At 58.1% G+C, this 17,187-nt stretch overlaps 1 protein-coding gene across 9 annotated transcripts in view; it reads left to right on the forward strand.

The window, feature by feature from the left end:
* Positions 1-17,187, forward strand: part of ANK1 (ankyrin 1) — a 49,607-nt gene that overhangs the window by 29,496 nt on the left and 2,924 nt on the right. For 6 of the 9 annotated variants that reach the window (XM_072357212.1, XM_072357207.1, XM_072357211.1 and 3 more), the window contains 40 exons: positions 173-271; positions 967-1,065; positions 1,178-1,363; positions 1,501-1,599; positions 1,805-1,903; positions 2,249-2,347; positions 2,561-2,758; positions 2,872-2,970; positions 3,263-3,361; positions 3,508-3,606; positions 3,760-3,957; positions 4,112-4,210; positions 4,295-4,393; positions 5,394-5,591; positions 5,771-5,869; positions 6,019-6,117; positions 6,381-6,479; positions 6,575-6,667; positions 6,895-6,967; positions 7,293-7,316; positions 8,104-8,206; positions 8,378-8,525; positions 8,730-8,827; positions 8,911-9,135; positions 9,335-9,489; positions 9,675-9,886; positions 10,001-10,205; positions 10,358-10,454; positions 10,617-10,845; positions 10,929-11,054; positions 11,135-11,254; positions 11,372-11,456; positions 11,689-11,763; positions 11,912-12,043; positions 12,236-12,382; positions 13,756-14,308; positions 14,880-15,138; positions 16,220-16,303; positions 16,590-16,754; positions 17,048-17,171. In XM_072357212.1, coding sequence (XP_072213313.1) covers positions 173-271; positions 967-1,065; positions 1,178-1,363; positions 1,501-1,599; positions 1,805-1,903; positions 2,249-2,347; positions 2,561-2,758; positions 2,872-2,970; positions 3,263-3,361; positions 3,508-3,606; positions 3,760-3,957; positions 4,112-4,210; positions 4,295-4,393; positions 5,394-5,591; positions 5,771-5,869; positions 6,019-6,117; positions 6,381-6,479; positions 6,575-6,667; positions 6,895-6,967; positions 7,293-7,316; positions 8,104-8,206; positions 8,378-8,525; positions 8,730-8,827; positions 8,911-9,135; positions 9,335-9,489; positions 9,675-9,886; positions 10,001-10,205; positions 10,358-10,454; positions 10,617-10,845; positions 10,929-11,054; positions 11,135-11,254; positions 11,372-11,456; positions 11,689-11,763; positions 11,912-12,043; positions 12,236-12,382; positions 13,756-14,308; positions 14,880-15,138; positions 16,220-16,303; positions 16,590-16,754; positions 17,048-17,146 — 5,574 coding nt within the window. In that variant the 3' untranslated portion in view covers positions 17,147-17,171. Of the gene's footprint in view, positions 1-172; positions 272-966; positions 1,066-1,177; positions 1,364-1,500; positions 1,600-1,804; positions 1,904-2,248; positions 2,348-2,560; positions 2,759-2,871; positions 2,971-3,262; positions 3,362-3,507; positions 3,607-3,759; positions 3,958-4,111; positions 4,211-4,294; positions 4,394-5,393; positions 5,592-5,770; positions 5,870-6,018; positions 6,118-6,380; positions 6,480-6,574; positions 6,668-6,894; positions 6,968-7,292; positions 7,317-8,103; positions 8,207-8,377; positions 8,526-8,729; positions 8,828-8,910; positions 9,136-9,334; positions 9,490-9,674; positions 9,887-10,000; positions 10,206-10,357; positions 10,455-10,616; positions 10,846-10,928; positions 11,055-11,134; positions 11,255-11,371; positions 11,457-11,688; positions 11,764-11,911; positions 12,044-12,235; positions 12,383-13,755; positions 14,309-14,879; positions 15,139-15,512; positions 16,079-16,219; positions 16,304-16,589; positions 16,755-17,047; positions 17,172-17,187 lie in introns of those variants that run through there. The other 3 variants (XM_072357209.1, XM_072357210.1, XM_072357215.1) reach the window with 3 other exon arrangements.

The raw sequence follows: 17,187 nt of genomic DNA on the forward strand, positions 1-17,187 counted from the left end.
CTTTGGCTGCTGATGACTTCATAAGGAATATGAAGTCACCCCCTTTCCTGGCCAGCAAATGTGAGTCTGTAGCAGGAATGGAGCACAGAGCATGGCCCTGCTGGCTTGCACTGGCCAGGATGGCAGCAGCCCTTTTCACACCTGAGTGCTGCCCTGTGATGATGTCTTTCAGAAGGGGAACACAGCCCTGCACATCGCTGCCCTCGCTGGACAGCAAGACGTGGTCCGGGAACTGGTGAACTATGGGGCCAATGTTAATGCTCAGTCACAGGTACAGCAATCCAAGCTGGGGTAGGCAAAGCCATAGCATGTGAGTGGTGGTGTCCATGTGGTGGGAGCTGTGCCCAGCAAGGGCAGTGCGGCAGCCCCTTAGTGTCTCTTTGGTCCTGTTCAGGGACAAGGACAGCTTTGCCGATCACTGAATGATCACAAGTGTGTGAGTGGTGGGGAGGGAAGGCTGGGGGAGGTGAGGAGATGGACGGTCTCTGGTGGGAGTCCCATGGCAGCATGGACAAGCATGCTGAACTCTTCCTGGCAGAACTCGTGGAAGATGCTCCCTGACAATGAATTGGGGATGTGGGTGTTCATAGAATGGCTTAGGTTGCAGGGGACCTTGAAGATCATCTAGTTCCAACCCCCCTGCCAAGGGCAGGGTTGCAGAGCACTAGATCAGGCTACTTAGGATCCCATCCATCCAACCTGACCTTGAATGCGTCCAGAGATAAGGCATCCACAGCCTCTCTAGGCAACCCATTCCATTGCCTCACCATTCTCTCAGCAAAAAATTTCTTCCTAGCATCTAACCTAAATTTCCCCTTTTAGTTTAAGACATTCCTCCTATCCTGTCACTATCAGACTGTGTAAAAAGGCAATCCCCTCCTACTCATATGCTTGGTGGGGTGCAGCTCTTCGAGGAGCAAGGAGCTGGAGGAAGGGTTGTTCTGATGTGTATGGCTCTGTTTGCAGAAGGGCTTCACACCGCTCTACATGGCAGCGCAGGAAAACCACCTGGAAGTTGTCAAGTTCCTGCTGGAAAATGGAGCCAACCAGAACGTAGCCACAGAGGTACAATCCTTGGGGAGAACTCTGCAGCTCTACTTGTTAAGGCTGCCGTCAGATGTTCCAGGTGCTGCCATGGCTTCTTGGCTCTCCCTACTCACCTACCTCTCCTTGGCAGGATGGCTTCACACCACTAGCTGTGGCTCTGCAGCAGGGTCATGAGAATGTGGTTGCTCACCTTATCAACTATGGGACAAAGGGTAAGGTCCGCCTGCCCGCCTTGCACATTGCAGCTCGCAACGATGACACGCGCACAGCTGCCGTGCTGCTGCAGAATGACCCCAATGCTGATGTTCTCTCCAAGGTGTGTGTCTCTCCCACCCTGTCCCTGCCAGCTTTCCCACTTCCCAGGGAGAACAGCAGCTTGGTATGCTGTATATATCCATCCTTTCAGCAGGGATCATATATCTGGCTTGGCTGATCCCTCCTTCTTTCCCCTAGACTGGATTTACGCCCTTGCACATTGCAGCCCACTATGAGAATCTCAGTGTGGCCCAACTATTGCTGAATCGTGGTGCCAGTGTCAACTTCACACCCCAGGTGGGTGCTATGTGGGTCGGCTGCTAGGGAATCTGCAGCTTTCAGCCACAGGTGGGCATGTGCTCACCTCTCACCTGTCCATCCTTGCACAGGAGTTTAGCCATCCACTGCCCTCTGTCCCTTGTTTGCCCCTTGCTTCCTGGCAGCCCTGCAGGGAAGAGAGGACGGGTTGCCTCCTGTAACAAGCTGTCCTTCCTTCTGCCAGAATGGGATCACTCCTTTGCACATAGCCTCCCGTCGAGGCAACATCATCATGGTGCGGCTGCTGCTGGACCGTGGGGCCCAGATAGAGACAAGGACCAAGGTGAGACCCTTTCTGAACAACCAACAAGTGCATGGGCCGTCTCTGTCTTTACGCTTCCTGTGCCCAGGGAGCACTGATGCAATACCCTCCTCAGTCCATACCCTGGGAATGTCATACAAGGGCATGAGCACAAACCCTGGTGTCATAAGGGGATGGACCAGGTTTTTTAGTGATGCATGCTCAGGTTGAGAGGAAGCTGTATGGCTGTTGGGCCCTGGCGGCTGAGGGCAGGCTCAGTTTTGGTCTTGTTTTGCAAACAAGTCCCAAGTTCCTGTTCCTTTCTGGCTTGGGATGCTTTGCCTTTCCCTACCCTTGCTGAGCCTCGGAACCCTTCTCTCTCCCCAGGATGAACTGACACCTCTCCACTGTGCAGCTCGCAACGGGCATGTGAGAATTGCAGAGATCCTACTGGACCACGGTGCTCCCATTCAAGCCAAAACAAAGGTGCCTGTGGGACTGTGCTCGGTGTCAGTGCAGGGGTCACAAACTGCATGCATTTGCTGGATGCTCTACGTAACTGGGCCAGGGTTGAACTTTTGGCCATCGAGAGGCAAGGAGCTTCCTGATCCTTCTGCTCAGAGCTGTGGCAGGGAGCAGGGCTGGGTTGGATGCCCAGTGCCCCCCACTCAGCCCTAAGGCTCTGTTCCCTGTTCACAGAACGGTCTGTCGCCAATCCACATGGCAGCACAGGGTGACCACCTGGACTGTGTGCGCCTACTCCTGCAGTACAGTGCTGAGATAGATGACATCACCCTGGACCACTTGACACCTCTGCATGTGGCTGCACACTGTGGCCACCACCGTGTGGCCAAGCTGCTGGTGGAGAAGGGAGCCAAGCCCAACTCCAGAGCCCTGGTGAGTCAGGAGGGGTGGGCAAGGAAAGGATAGATGGGCTGGGGATGGAGGAAGAATAAGGCAGAGGAAGAGGGAATGTGCTTGCAATTGACTGATGGTGATTCTGTCTGTAGAATGGCTTCACGCCTCTCCACATCGCCTGCAAGAAGAACCACATTCGGGTGATGGAGTTGCTTCTGAAGACAGGAGCCTCCATTGATGCCGTCACTGAGGTGGGTGAGCTGCAACCCAGCCTCAGCCCTTCTGTTACTGCCCATGCACAGCAGGGCTGGGTCACTGCTGCCCTGCTGCCCCCCAGCATCTTCTTCCTTGTGGCTTGGGAGAACTGCAGTTCAGGACCCACTGGGCAGGTGGCATCTGCAGCCTGTTTCCTGCCAGACAGAAGCTCTGTGCACTGCTATTGGCTCAGCTAGGGGCTCCCAGGGGCTGAGAGGATGGGGAGGGATTACTTCTGTGTCAGGCCATCAGCCCCCAACATGACTCTTTGCTGCTTTCTCTCCGCAGTCTGGCCTGACCCCCTTGCATGTGGCTGCCTTCATGGGGCACTTGCCCATTGTCAAAACCCTGCTGCAGCGTGGAGCATCTCCTAATGTGTCCAACGTGGTGAGTCCAGGCCTGGCTGGAGCTGTGAGGGCTCACTGTGGTGGGGTGTAGCGGGGGGCTGCACCCTGCTTTCTGTGTTCCTGGGCAACCCCTTGGTGACGTGTCCCCTCCTGTGGTCTCACCACTTTATTCTGTCCTTGGTGCAGAAAGTGGAGACTCCCCTGCACATGGCAGCCAGAGCTGGGCACATGGATGTGGCCAAGTATCTGCTGCAGAACAAAGCCAAAGTCAACGCCAAGGCCAAGGTAGGCAGGAGCTCCCATGTGCTAGACCAGTGCTGAGTCCTTTGCTCTCATCTGTCCAGGTCTCTGCTGTGAGGGGTTGTGGAGCATCAGGAGTGCTGCAAGGAAGCAGTGAGTGCAAGTCCACCAGCAACAGCTTCTTTGCCTCCCTTTCAGGATGACCAAACTCCTCTGCACTGTGCTGCACGCATTGGCCACACCAGCATGGTCCAACTCCTGCTGGAGAACAATGCCAACCCCAACCTGGCCACCACAGCCGGACACATGCCTCTGCACATCACTGCCAGAGAGGGGCATGTAGACACAGCCTTGGCCCTGCTAGAGAAGGGAGCATCTCAGACCTGTATGACCAAGGTAGGCTTCTGTGCCTGCTTCAGGAAGATGGCTGGCAAGGCTGTAGGACAGTGTCCTTGTCACAGAAGGGGCAGCCTCCTCCTGTGCTGCAGTGTGCATCTGCATTCTCCTCATCATCCCCTTACACCCAGTGATGGGCTGCCTATCTCCTCAGAAAGGATTTACCCCTCTCCACGTTGCAGCCAAGTATGGGAAGGTGGATGTGGCAGAGCTGCTGCTGGCGCATGATGCTCACCCCAACGCAGCAGGGAAGGTGAGGGTTGTTCAAAAGCTGTGGGAGAGGTGAGTGTGGGCTGAGACTCCATCTCACTGCTCCATGCTCTCTTCCCCTCCTTAGAGCGGCCTGACCCCACTGCACGTAGCTGTGCACCACAACAACCTGGAGATCGTCAAGCTTCTGCTTCCCAAGGGGAGCTCTCCACACAGCTCAGCCTGGGTAAGGCTGGATGGGATCCCTGGGATGGGGGAACATGGTGTGTGCCCAGTACCCTCCAGCTGGGGCTGACAATGCCCCATGCTGTGTCACCCCTCCACCCTGACACCTGCCAGTCCCACCATAGCTCCTGCACCTGCTGCTTATGCTGGCCATGCACCCATGGAGGTGCTGAGCAGTCACCCAGTTCCAGCAGAGAGGCTTTCAGGGATATTCCCTGTTGGCAGCTGTTGCTTGGAAATGTGTTCCCATGGCAAGCCCTGCTGAGCAGTGCTGCAGTCTGGCAGTTTGGGAAACCACATATGAACGTTTCCATGCAGCTGGAAAGCCGTGAAGGCAGAAAATCCAGCAGCTTGTGAGAGTCCTGCGCTCTGACAGAGCACAAGGAGCCTTTCCTCATGGAGCAGCCCAGCAGAGTTTTCATGCTGTTTGCAGAAGCTGCATCTTCTCAGCAGACAAGCAGCTGCTGGTGCTGCCACGTGACCCTCCCCTCTTCCCCCCTTGCAGCTGCTGGCAGGCCTGCTGGGCTGGCATCAGAGCAGCTAGTGCTGGTGCTGGTCTCCCCTTGGTCTGCGTCATGGCAGCCTGAGTCATCACAGGCACAGGGTGTCTGCTGCATGCAGCCTCTGCCTGAGTACTGATCCTGGGTGTTGTGGGTTATGCCCCCTACCTCTATCAGTAGTGCCTGCCTGTCCTGGCTCTTTCAGCCCCAAGTGGTTGCATGCTAAAAACTCACATGAAGAAAACCCCAGGACAACTGATACTAACCAGACCTGAGGCAAGTGACCTTGGAGCTCTCTCACTGTCTTGACTAGGGAAGCAGGATTGGGTTCGGTGGTAGGGTTAGCTGCTGTCAGGGAGATGGTTTGGGTGCAAGCTTGTGTCCCTGAGCCCTGGAAGCAGCCTGGGAGGGCAGGTTTGGCCTGGAGAGATGGGGTGGTACTTCCTGTTCAGGCAGATCTGCTCAGTGGGTGCTGAGAGCTGCCATGGTCCCTTCCTACAGAACGGGTACACCCCTCTGCACATTGCTGCCAAGCAGAACCAGATGGAGGTGGCCAGCAGCTTGCTGCAGTATGGTGCTTCTGCAAATGCAGAGTCTGTTCAGGGAGTCACCCCTCTGCACCTGGCTTCTCAGGAGGGGCATACAGACATGGTAGCACTGCTTTTCTCCAAGCAAGCCAATGGAAACTTAGGCAACAAGGTATGTTGTACTGGTGCTTCCTGCCAGGCTGGCAGGCAGTAGCAGACCCAGTGCCTTCCTGCATTCAAATAGCAGTGCCCCAAATGTTGGCCAGTTTGCTGTATTTACAACCCAACTTACTCTCTCTGCTGGTTGAGCTGCAGTGTTTCCTTTGTGTACGTGACATGCTCTTTTTGCAGAGTGGCCTGACTCCTCTCCATCTCGTGGCCCAAGAGGGACACGTGCCAGTTGCTGATGTTCTGCTGAAACACGGAGTTGCAGTGGATGCAACAACCAGGGTAAAGTAGTGCATTGGCCATGGTTGGGTGAGAAACCACTCTTTAAAACCACTACTTTACATGCCCCATCCTTCAGCTGTAGGGATTGGCCTATGCAGTTCAACATACCCAAGCCAGACAACAGTCTGAGACCTGATCTTGTCTTTCAGATGGGCTACACCTCACTACATATAGCCAGCCACTATGGGAACATCAAATTGGTGAAGTTTCTGCTGCAGCACCAGGCTGATGTCAATGCTAAGACTAAGGTACAGTGATGCTCTGTGCTAAAAGGACCCTTCTGCCCTGGGGAATAGTGTGCAGGTTGATGGGGAAGGCTTTGTTTCACTACACCCCCTATACCTTGTGTGGCTGGAAGCTGTTGTAGTGCCCCTGGGTGCACTGTGGATCCTACACAGTCCTTTACTAACTGCAGAAAGCAGCCCATGTGAAGCACCGTGTGACACCTTGGGGGGCATTTGAGGGGCAGCATTCCCCAAAGCTGATGCAGTACTCTCTGCTCTCCCTACAGCTGGGCTACACACCCCTGCACCAGGCGGCACAGCAGGGCCACACAGACGTGGTGACCCTCCTGCTGAAGCATGGTGCCTCTCCCAACGAGATCAGCACAGTGAGTAGGGCAAACTGCCTACACTTCCCCATTGTGTGACATGCTCGGGCACATGCCCAAGCACACGTTCCCTTACATCCTCTCCCCTTGCACAGAATGGCACCACTCCCCTGGCCATCGCGAAGCGCCTCGGTTACATTTCTGTCACAGATGTGCTCAAGATTGTCACAGAGGAGACCAGCATCCCAGTAAGCTTCTAGGCATGGGATTGGCTGGGCACGGGATCCTGCGGAGGAGGGTTGGGACTGGGAACAGCCAAGTGAGGGTCTGCCAGCCTTGGCCACAGGCAGTGAGCCACAGGCAGCTCAGGCTGTGGGCTGCCAAAAAGCAGCTTGTGTGCCCAGACACATGGAGAGGGGCTGCGGGCAGCTGTGGGTTGTGTGCTGTCCTGCCCTGACTGCCCTCTGCTCCACAGCCAGTCAGTGACAAGTACCGCATGAGCTTCCCGGAGACTGTGGATGAGATTCTGGATGTGTCGGAGGATGAAGGTGAGGGGCTGGAGCTGGGTCGCACCCTTAGAGGTCTGCTAGCAGCCCCAGGGATGGGCACAGGGTGGGGAGCTGCCTGGCCTCACTGGGATCTTGCAACAAGGAAGTAAGGGAGCCCAGCAGCCACCTCCTGGCTTGGCCTCCCCTGTGCTGTGCAGGAGGGTTGTGCTCAGACCTGAGGATGGTGTGCAGAGAGACCTGGGGCTCTCTGAGCACCACACCACGCTTTGCTCCCTGGGCAGTACCAACCCACTGCCCGGCTGCAGCTGGTTTGCTCCTATCCCCTCCCATCAAGACCTTACTTTTGCCTCTTCTTACTTTGCAGGCACTGCTCATGTCACAGTAATGGGTATGAAATTTGTCCCTGTGCCCCAGCTCAATGGCCCATTTCACCCCATGGCCACTAACCATCCGCACGCCACCTCCATCTGCTGAGCCTTGCTGCTGGGCTGGTGCTACCCAGCACAGGCCCCGCCATCCTGCCCTGCCCATCTGCGTCCGTGCTGCTTGCTGTAGTGTGTCTGCATGAAGGGAACTATCCCCAAGCAGAGGGAGCCCTGGCTCTCATCAGCCTTGCTCCCAGCAGCAGGAGCCTGCTACTGTTGTGAGCCCTAGTGCTCGCCCACAGCCAGCCCATGCTGCTCTGGCATCTGGTGGGATGAAGCAGAGGAAGGTCCCTGTGCTGCTCTCCACTCTGGCTGTCCCTTCACTGGGAGGTGCTGGGCTCTTTCCAGCAGGGCTCTAGCAGGAGCTCAGCCTCGCTGGATTCCTTAGCAGGTGTTATTTGGGTGGTAAGTGGGAATGGCTGGGCTCATGCCCCCAGTGAGACGTGTGGCTGAACTTGGTGGCCTTGGTGAGTTCTTCCTGTGGTCCCAGCCCCACCTGGTGGTGGGGGGCCCCAGCAGGCTTGGCTCTGTGCTTGAGTGTTATGAGGTTGGGGTTGGCTGGTTCCTAACAGCTGCCGTGCCACACTAACAGCCCAGGCTTCTGGCAGAGGGAAGAGCCTTCCCACGGCTGAGACCCAGGGGATGAATGTGTGTGTCCAGTGGTGGGAGCAGGGATGGGAATAAAGCTGGGCAGCTGTGCTCCCACCTTGTCCTGCTGCCTCTGTGTGCTGAGTCAGCTCTTGGTTTCAGAGGAGGAGCTGATCCCACCGAAACCCAGAACACCTGAACCCAGGGAGCAGGAGGACAAGAGGAAGGTGCTGGAATTTGTGACCGTGACAACGCTGGAGCAAACGTATGAGGCACTGGATGGTGGGGAGGGGGTGGGCACAGGACATGGGCCAGCCTGGTGCTGGGGTGGGATGTCAACAGGGCAGGAACCCAAGCACTGGGGGACTGTGGGCAAGGTGAGCCTGGGGAGCCCTGGCCTGTTGCTGCAGTGGCTGTCACTGTTCTCTCCTGCTAGGGAGGAGTCTGCAGCTGTCCCACAGGTCCCCTGTGTGCCCCCTGAGACTGTGGTGACCAGAGCAGAGGAGCCTGAGCAGGTGGTATCTGTGGAGACTGAAGTTGAGCAAGGCAGCCTGTTGCCCGTGCCCTCAGTGTCCCCGCAGGAGGTGAGTGTGACACAATTCCAGCATGTTTCCTATCGGGGGGAACACCCATCCTGTCAGCCCAGAGCCAAAACACTGCGGGTGGAGGGGAGGGGTCAGTGGTACAGGGCTGCCCAGGCAGGATGCAGGAGTGCAGAGGGTTAAGCAGGCTCAGCATCACCAGACAGGACCCTATGCTCATGGCGGCTCTTCCCTGCCTTTGCACAGCCCTCCAAGGAGTTCGATGAGGACTCCTTGATTCCCAGCAGCCCAGCCACCGAGACCTCGGACAACATCAGCCCAGTGGCCAGCCCCGTTCACACCGGGTAAGTAAGTGCCAGCCCAAGGCAGCACTGTGCGTGTGAGCTGGCTGCAGGGCATTGCTTGCCTATGCCTCTGCCTGCCGCAGGTTCCTGGTGAGCTTCATGGTGGATGCACGCGGCGGCTCCATGCGGGGCAGCCGGCATCACGGGCTGCGCGTCGTCATCCCACCCCGCGCCTGTGCTGCACCCACCCGCATCACCTGCCGCCTGGTGAAGCCTCAGAAGCTGCCTGCACCCCCACCGCTGGCTGAGGAGGAGGGCCTGGCAAGCCGCATCATTGCACTGGGACCTGCTGGCGCCCAGTTCCTCAGGTGAGCATGGCAGGGAATGGGGACACCCCTTGGGCTGGGGGCAGATCTGGGCTCCTCTAGAGGCTGGGGGCTAGGCTGTTGCTAGCCGTCTGTGGGGATTCTGCTGCAGGAGCTGTCCTAGCTCTTGGCCAAGTGCAGCGTAATGCTGAGGTGAGCCTTTGCAGCATGGTGTGAGCATGCCCTCCTCCTTTAACTGCAGCCCTGTCATCGTGGAGATTCCTCACTTTGCCTCCTATGGACGTGGGGACCGTGAGCTGGTGGTGTTGCGCAGCGAGAATGGCTCTGTATGGAAGGAGCACCGCAACCGCTATGAGGAGAGCTACATGGACCAACTGCTCAATGGCATGGACGAGGGTGAGCATGCTAGGCTGGGGGCTTGACACCCCAGCCAGAGCTGCAGCCATCCTGTGAATGGCCAGCACTTGGAGGTGGTGGTATGGAACAGAGTGTGGCATAGTTGGTGCAGTCAGAGGAGGAGGTGGATGAAAGCCATGGGCTTGGTTTGAGGAGGAGCGCTGATGACTGTGTTGCACTTGCAGAGCTGGAGAGCCAAGAGGAGCTGGAAAAGAAGAGGGTCTGCCGCATCATCACCACTGACTTTCCTCTCTACTTCGTGGTCATGTCCCGGATTTGCCAGGACTGTGACATGATTGGCCCCGAGGGAGGGTGCTTGAAAAGCACACTGGTGCCCATGGTGCAAGCCACCTTCCCAGACACCGCTGTCACCAAGAAAGTGAGGCTGGCTCTGCAGGTGAGTGTGAAGAACCTGGTCTGAAGACCAGCAGGCAGGAAAAGGCAGCTTATCCAGCTGCACCTCAGCACTGCGGAGAGCTGGCCCTGATCACCCCACCTGTGCTGCCCACAGGCACAGCCTGTGCCTGACGAGCTGGTGACCAAGCTGCTGGGGAACCAGGCAACCTTCAGCCCCATCGTCACGGTGGAGCCACGTCGTAGGAAGTTCCACCGCCCCATTGGCCTCCGCATCCCTCTGCCCCCATCCTGGAAGGACAATCCCCGAGACAGCGGTGAGGGTGACACCACCAGCCTGCGCCTGCTCTGCTCTGTGATAGGTGAGGCCATGTGCATGAATGGGCTGGTAGCAGGATGAGCCAAGGTGGGATGCAGCTCTGGAAGTGAAGGACAGGTTTCATAGTCCAGCGGAGAAGGCAGATCCACTGCAGCAGGAAAGCAGTGTGCTTACCCCTGCTTTCTGCTGCTGCAGGAGGGACAGCACAAGCTCAGTGGGAAGACATCACAGGCACCACAAAGCTGGTCTATGAAAAGGAATGCGCTAACTTTACCACCAATGTGTCTGCCAGGTGAGTCATGGGCGAGCACGTAGTTGGATGGGATTCTTGTTCCTGGGGAATTTCCCTGCCCCGGATGGATTTCCCACACTTGCAGCTCCTGTGCACCCTCTGTGGTGCTGTTACCCCCTTTCCCTGCCCCCAGTGCACTGCTCTGACCCACCCCTCCTGCAGGTTCTGGCTGGCTGACTGCCCGCGCACTGCTGAGGCTGTGCACTTTGCCACCGTGCTGTACAAGGAGCTGACGGCTGTGCCCTACATGGCCAAATTTGTGGTGTTTGCCAAGATGAATGATGGACGGGAAGGCCGGCTGCGCTGCTACTGCATGACTGATGACAAGGTGGACAAGACTTTGGAGCAGCACGAGAACTTCACTGAGGTGGCCCGCAGCAGAGACATTGAGGTTTGTCTCTTGCGATGTTCCTGGAGGGCAGAAGGAAGAAGCTGCTCTGTGCAGAGTCCAATCCCATGTTCCACTCCCTGTAGGTGGTGGAGGGAATGCCTCTGCATGTCGAGCTCTCGGGGAACCTGGTGCCCATCAAGAAGGCCACACAGTCACGCACCTTCCTCTTCCAGTCCTTCCAGGAGAACCGCCTTGCCATCCCTATCAAGGTAACGGCAGGTGCAGAGTTGGGCTGTGGTGGGGCCCTGCGCCCTGTTCCAACCCCCCTGCCTGGGTGCTTGGTGTGTAGGTCCGGGACAGCAGCCGGGAAGCCAGTGGCTCCCTGTCCTTCCTGCGCAAGGCCATGAAGTATGAGGACTTGCAACATGTGCTCTGCCACCTCAACATCAGCATTCCACCCTGCACCAAGGTCAGCTCTCCTTTCTCAAAGTGGCCATGCCACCCTGTGCTGGGGCTGTGCAGGTGCCAGGGCCGAGCTGTTACTCTTTTCTGGCTGGTGACCCCTTGGTTTGTCCCCACTTTGCAGGGAAGCAGCACTGAGGAGCGAAGGAGGACACTGACACCTTTGTCTCTGCGGGAGCGATATAGCATCCTAAGTGAGAGCAGTTTTGGTACGCAGCCTACTGGGTCTGTTCAAGCCTCCCACCTCCTTTCCTTAGTGTAGGGGTGCCCAGGCCAGGAGGAAGGGCTGGGCTGATCCTGCTGCACTTGTGTGTGTGGCATCCTCCTGTTCCCAGGGAGTTTCTTTGATCCTGCCTGCAGGGCTATGCTGAGCCCCTGCAGCCTGTGCCTCACTCCTACCCCAACCCACATCTGGAGTTGTGACCCCTTCTTCTCCTCCAGGCTCTCTGAGCAGCACTGACAGGGCAGACCAGAAGATGATTGATATCGCAGAGCAGCTTGGCCTCAGCTGGGCAGGTGAGTCCACACCTGATGGATGCTCAGTGCACCTTGAAGCTCAGCCCATAGGAAGACTAGAAAGATGCTGCAGGGTTGCATGAATGTGCTTGATGCTGTCTGGGGAGCTGCGCTTGGATGTGATGCTGAGATGCTGTGTCTCTCCCAGAGCTGGCACGTGAGCTGCAGTTTGGGGTGGATGACATCAACAGGATTCGTGTGGAGAACCCTAACTCCTTGTTGGAGCAGAGCATAGCCTTGCTCAACCTCTGGGTCAGCCGTGAGGGCAAGGGTGTCAAGAGTGAGTATCTATGGTTCCCAGTACAAGGGTGATGGTGTCTGAGCTGGGTGTGCAGCCTACATGTGTGTGCTCAGGTGTCCCTGGCTGAATTTAAGCTACCAGTTCCTACATACCTACCTGATGGGGGCAGCTGGGGTATGGCCACAACCTCCAGCCTTCCCTGCCTGCTGCTGACACCAGCTTCCCCTGCAGTTGAGAACCTGTACACGGCACTGAGGAACATCGACCGCAGCGAGATCGTCAGCACACTGCAGGGCCCCGGCCGGCAGAGCCGCAGCATGAAGGGCAGCTGGCGCTACACAGACAGGGACTATTCACTCTCGCCCTCCCAGATGAATGGTGAGCCCCACATCCTGTGCAGGGGATACCGGAGGGGCTAGGAGCAGGGTTGCTGCAGACACAGTGGGGCTGATGTCTGTCCCAAGTCAGGCGCACTGCGCCTAGGAGCTTGGTGGGTGCTGCAGGCAGCTGCAGTCTCTCAATGGGGACTTGTGCTATGGGAACTTTGGTCCTGCTCTCCATGGAGAACAGACACACGGGGCTTCCTCCTCCTGAGGTACCAGTGCTGGATGCCCCTGGCTTGTTGCTCCCAGCACCACCTGCCCAGCCATGGCTGTACCAGGGTGCAGGACCACTGTCATGTATCCCACAGGAGAGCCGGTGCCATGGGCAGGGATGGGGCTGTTGCTGTTCTGCACCCAGGCACCACTCATGCAGCTCTGGCTCATCGCTTTCCCCTTTCGTGTCTGCCCTCGTTGTGTTCTTTCAAATGTGCTACCTACTGCCACCAGATGTGGGCACTCCTGGGGACACAACCTCCAAGTTCATCCTGACCTCTCATCTTCCTCCTCTGCCTTTCTACACCATTTCCACCTCAGCTGAGCCCTCTGGGAGCAGTGTCCTGTTCCAGCAGCTGCATGTCACCCAAGACTGCCCCTCTCTTGGCTGTGTCATGCTCTTCCCTTGCTGGTCCTGCACTGTTTTCCCCCCTCACTGGGGAGGCTGGGGGCTCCTGGTTGAACACTGTGCTGCAGCTGCTGCTGACGATCCCTGGCTGCTGGGGAGCAGTATTTCTCTTTCATTCCCTAGGACTGAGCAATGGGCTTGTGGCTCAGTAAAGAAGGAAACAAAGCTGCCTTGCATGCCTGAGACTGTTTGGCTTGGCTGTAGTCTCTGTTGGTGTGCCTGGGCTGTGCATGAGGCCCTCAGCGATGAGGACACAATGATCGCTTATAGACCTGGGGACATCAATGGGATCATACAGCCCTGGCTGCATCCTGCAGGGCCTTAGAGCTGCATGATATTTGCCAGGGTCATCCTTCCTTGCTCATGGGTCAGCTTTGGGAGTTTGGTGCCTGCAGCAGCTAGCTACCTGAGCTCCAGGCTGACCTTCAGATGCTGGTTGGGGGCTGTGGGCAGGGACTGGGGGCTGGTAGAGCAGGGTGCTGGAGTGGGCACCGTGTCCTGCAATGGGGGTGGGGGATCACCAGACCCCAGGCTTGTCCTGACCAGGGGAATGGACAGCTGCAGGGGCTGCCCAGCACTCAAGGCTGAGGCACGGGGACACTTGCAGGGACAGGAGGGACTGCACGAAGGCAGCAGCCACTGTGAGCACGCACCTCCCAGAGGCTGCTTCCCTTCTCACCCTGCTGTGCTTGTGTGTGTGTGTGAGAGATGGCTGCTGGAGATGTCGCCTCTGTCTGCCCATGTAGGTTACGCTTCGCTGCAGGACGAGCTGCTCTCCCCTGCCTCTTTGCATTATATGCTGCCATCCCCTCTGCGTGCTGACCAGTACTGGAACGAGGTGGCCATCATGGATGCCATCCCCATGGCCGCCACCGAGCAGGACGCCCTGATGGAGATGTCTGACATGCAGGTGTGGTCCTCAGGGCTCACCCCTTCACTGGTGACGGCTGAGGACTCCTCTCTGGAGTGCAGCAAGGCTGAGGACTCGGATGCCACAAGCGAAGGTCGTTTCCCAGGGCAACTTCTGACAGACGCACACGGCCCAGACCACATGGGCTCTATGGACTTAGTTGAGGATGACACAGTGGACTCAGATGCCATGAATGGGCTGATTGAACTGCTAGAGCAGGAGGAGGGGCAGAGGCCAGAGAGGAAGATGCCAGCCAGGGACCACCAGCTGGGGACTGGAGAGCAGAACCCAGAGAGTGAAGTCTCTTTTGTTTCAGTTCAACAGAAGGTACAAGCCAGGATCGTGGCATCACCGACCGTGAGCCACACAGTGGAGAGGAGTGCAGACAGGTATGGCGGTCCCAGGTGACGGGGGCAGTGGAAGGGGAGCTTCGCCAGCTACTGCCTTGTGCTGGGCCAGCTGCAATAACCACCCAGCCTCGCTTGCTTCCCTGCTATCCTCCAGCTCTGAAGCCCAGCACCTCACCCAGAGTGGTGGCTTGGGCAGAGTGCCTGTAAAACCTCTGGAGACTCTCTAAGGGCTCCTTGAAAAGCACGCAGGGGAAATCCTTGCAGACAGCCAGGCCCTGCATGTGGGTTGTGCCTCCCAGCACCATCTCAGGGCTGTGTTCTTCCCAGCAGCACTGGTTACATGAGAGCCCAGTGATGCTCTGAGGCATGACCTGAAAGCCTGCGGACTGGGGTGCTGGATGGGCATAGAGCATGGCAGGGAGAAGGCCCATGTCCCTTGTGCATCTGCAATGTATGCTGCTTGTGCCAGGCACCGGCAGCACCAGGAGCTCTGTGCCTGGCAGGATGCAGCTGTGCCAGCTGTCAGCTGGTGTTCTGGGTGTAACACTCCAACAAAGCTGACTGCTTCTCTCTCTCTGTCTCTCTCTCCCTGTCCCTCTCCGGTGCCCAGGCTGAGGGACTGGAATGCAGAAGGCTCCTTTATCTCCTGCCTACAGGACCTGACAGAAGGCTCCTGGCAGGAGGGGGTCACCCGACGGCTGGGCCCAGCACACTCTGCGGCTGCTGGGGCACAGGGCCAGGAGCAAGAGCAGGTCCTGGTGCCGGACGTGGAGCTGATGCGGGTCAGCTCCACAGAGGACGGTGACTGGCAGCCCCAGCACCCCGCGGGCAGCTGGCCAGAGGAGCCCGACAGCCGCTGCTTTGGGCAGGTGAGGTTGAGAGCAGCAGCAGATGCAGCCCTTTGCCCACCACCGGGTCAAGAAGTCCCAGCAGAACTGCTGCCCTGGCCCCAGGGGGGCCTCTTGGCCCAGAATAGAATGCTGCACACCCAGTATGCGAGCTGTTGCTCTCCATTTATAACCCAGGCAGGCTCCCTGCTTGCTTCCTTATTGAGTATCTGCCCTGGCCTCTGGCCTGACAGCTTGCTGGGCCAGAAATAGAGCTGGTCTGGGGGCCAGAAGGAGTGATGGGCATCCTGCCACGGCCATGTGGAGCTGATAGGGATGGGATGAGAGCAGGCGTGTGCCTCCAGGCAGGCACGGCGCAGCTGCAGCTGCAGCATGGCAGAGTTCAGCTCTGTGCCACGTGTAGCTGTCCTGTGACAGAGGACTGACTGCTCTCTGCCCTGTCAGGCTGCTGGGGAAGGGGGTCATGGCTGTCCCTGTCCCTGCCTGACAGGGGGACGGGTGTTGCTGTTACAGTCCCAATCCCATGACTTTGATAGAAGCTGTGAGTGCAAAGGACACCCCACCTGCCTTCTCCCTTCTCCCGCCCCGGGCAGCTGATCTGCAGCAGCTAGGGTTACAGCAGTGCTTGCACAGACTGGGCACGGGCAGCTCCTGTGCCCAGGGCTCTGCCCACCACAGCCAACAGCATGGCTGGGCTCTGAGCGGGGCTGCGGGGCACATGCACGACCCTGCGGAGAGCAGGATGTGGTCTTTCCTGGTCCAGCTGCTGATTGTCGTGGTGCTGCTGGCTTTCTTCCTGGTCAGCTGCCAGAACGTCCTGTACATCGTCAGGGGCTCCGTGCGCTTCCTGCTCAGTCATGCGCACCGCGAGCTGGACAAGGAGCTCGGGGAGAGCCAGGGGCTGGCGGACGACGAGGAGTCTCTCTCTACCAGAGTCGTCCGCCGGCGTGTCCTTGTGAAGGTAACGGGCAGGGAGCAGCGCCGGGGTGTGCGCAGCTGAGAGCAGAGACAGGGCTGGGGCTGTGCAGGAACCGGAGCCGTGGGCTGCGTGCTGGAGAGCTCTGCTGCCCCCCCTGAATCGCTCTTCCTCCTGTCCCTCCAGGGCAACGAAGTCCTCCATCTCCCTGGGGAGCATGTGACTGAGGAGCAGTTCACAGATGAACAAGGCAATATAATCACCAAGAAGGTGAGTGACTGGGGCCAAGAGTTTGTAGGGTGCTCTCCACAGTCTTCCTCCGCTCTCTTTCCGTGCGGTCCCTCTCTGTAGCCCAGGACCCCATACAGGGTGCTTGCATTCTGCTTTCTCCAATTACTGTCGTGGCTCTTCTCCAGACGGATTCTGCCAGGGGGTGGTGTGTGCGGGGCTGAGGGCCAGACCAGCAAGAAGGAAGGCACGGTGTCGGGGCTGGCCGTGTCCCCGTGTGGGCTGGTGCCGGGGCTGGCAGTGCTGAAGGCTGCGTGGGTCTCCGCAGGTCATCCGGAAGGTGGTGCGTCATCTGGGCCCTGATGGCACAGTTGACAGGCAGGAACATGAGGACGTGATCCTGGAGGGTTCCCTACAGGAGCCCCAAGACCTGGAGGCAGAGGCTGATCACTTCATGTACTCCATCCTACAGCGGGATGGTCTGGGAGCCAAGGTACGTTGTGGTTCGTGGCTGTGCCTTGCAGGTGCCCTACTCGAGGCCAGCGCTGCCTCTTCAGGACTTGTGGGCTCCAGAGCTCCTTCGTCCTCTGTCCTTCCTTCTGTCCTGCTCACCTCTCTCACCTGTTTCCCTCCTAAGGCTGCCAGGGGCTGCTCTTGCCCCTGCACCAGTCTTCTTGCTTGGTGTCTTCTGCTGACTGACTCAGCCTTTCCCTCTCCTGTCCTTTTCTCTGTGTCTGTCTGTTCATCTGGGTGATGTCCTGCCTCCTGTCCCTGTGGCTCCCTCAGGAGGAGGTGCAAGTGCGTGTCCCAAAACTGGAGGTCTCCGGGAGCAGGATGGGGGCTCAGATAGTGAAACGAGCCAGTCTGAAAAGGGGGAAGCATTGACCCCCCTCAAATGGCCTCCTTGGAGGTAACCGCCCCCTTTG

Source organism: Excalfactoria chinensis, chromosome 25 (assembly GCF_039878825.1).
Source record: "Excalfactoria chinensis isolate bCotChi1 chromosome 25, bCotChi1.hap2, whole genome shotgun sequence".
Taxonomy (NCBI): Eukaryota; Metazoa; Chordata; class Aves; order Galliformes; family Phasianidae; genus Excalfactoria; species Excalfactoria chinensis.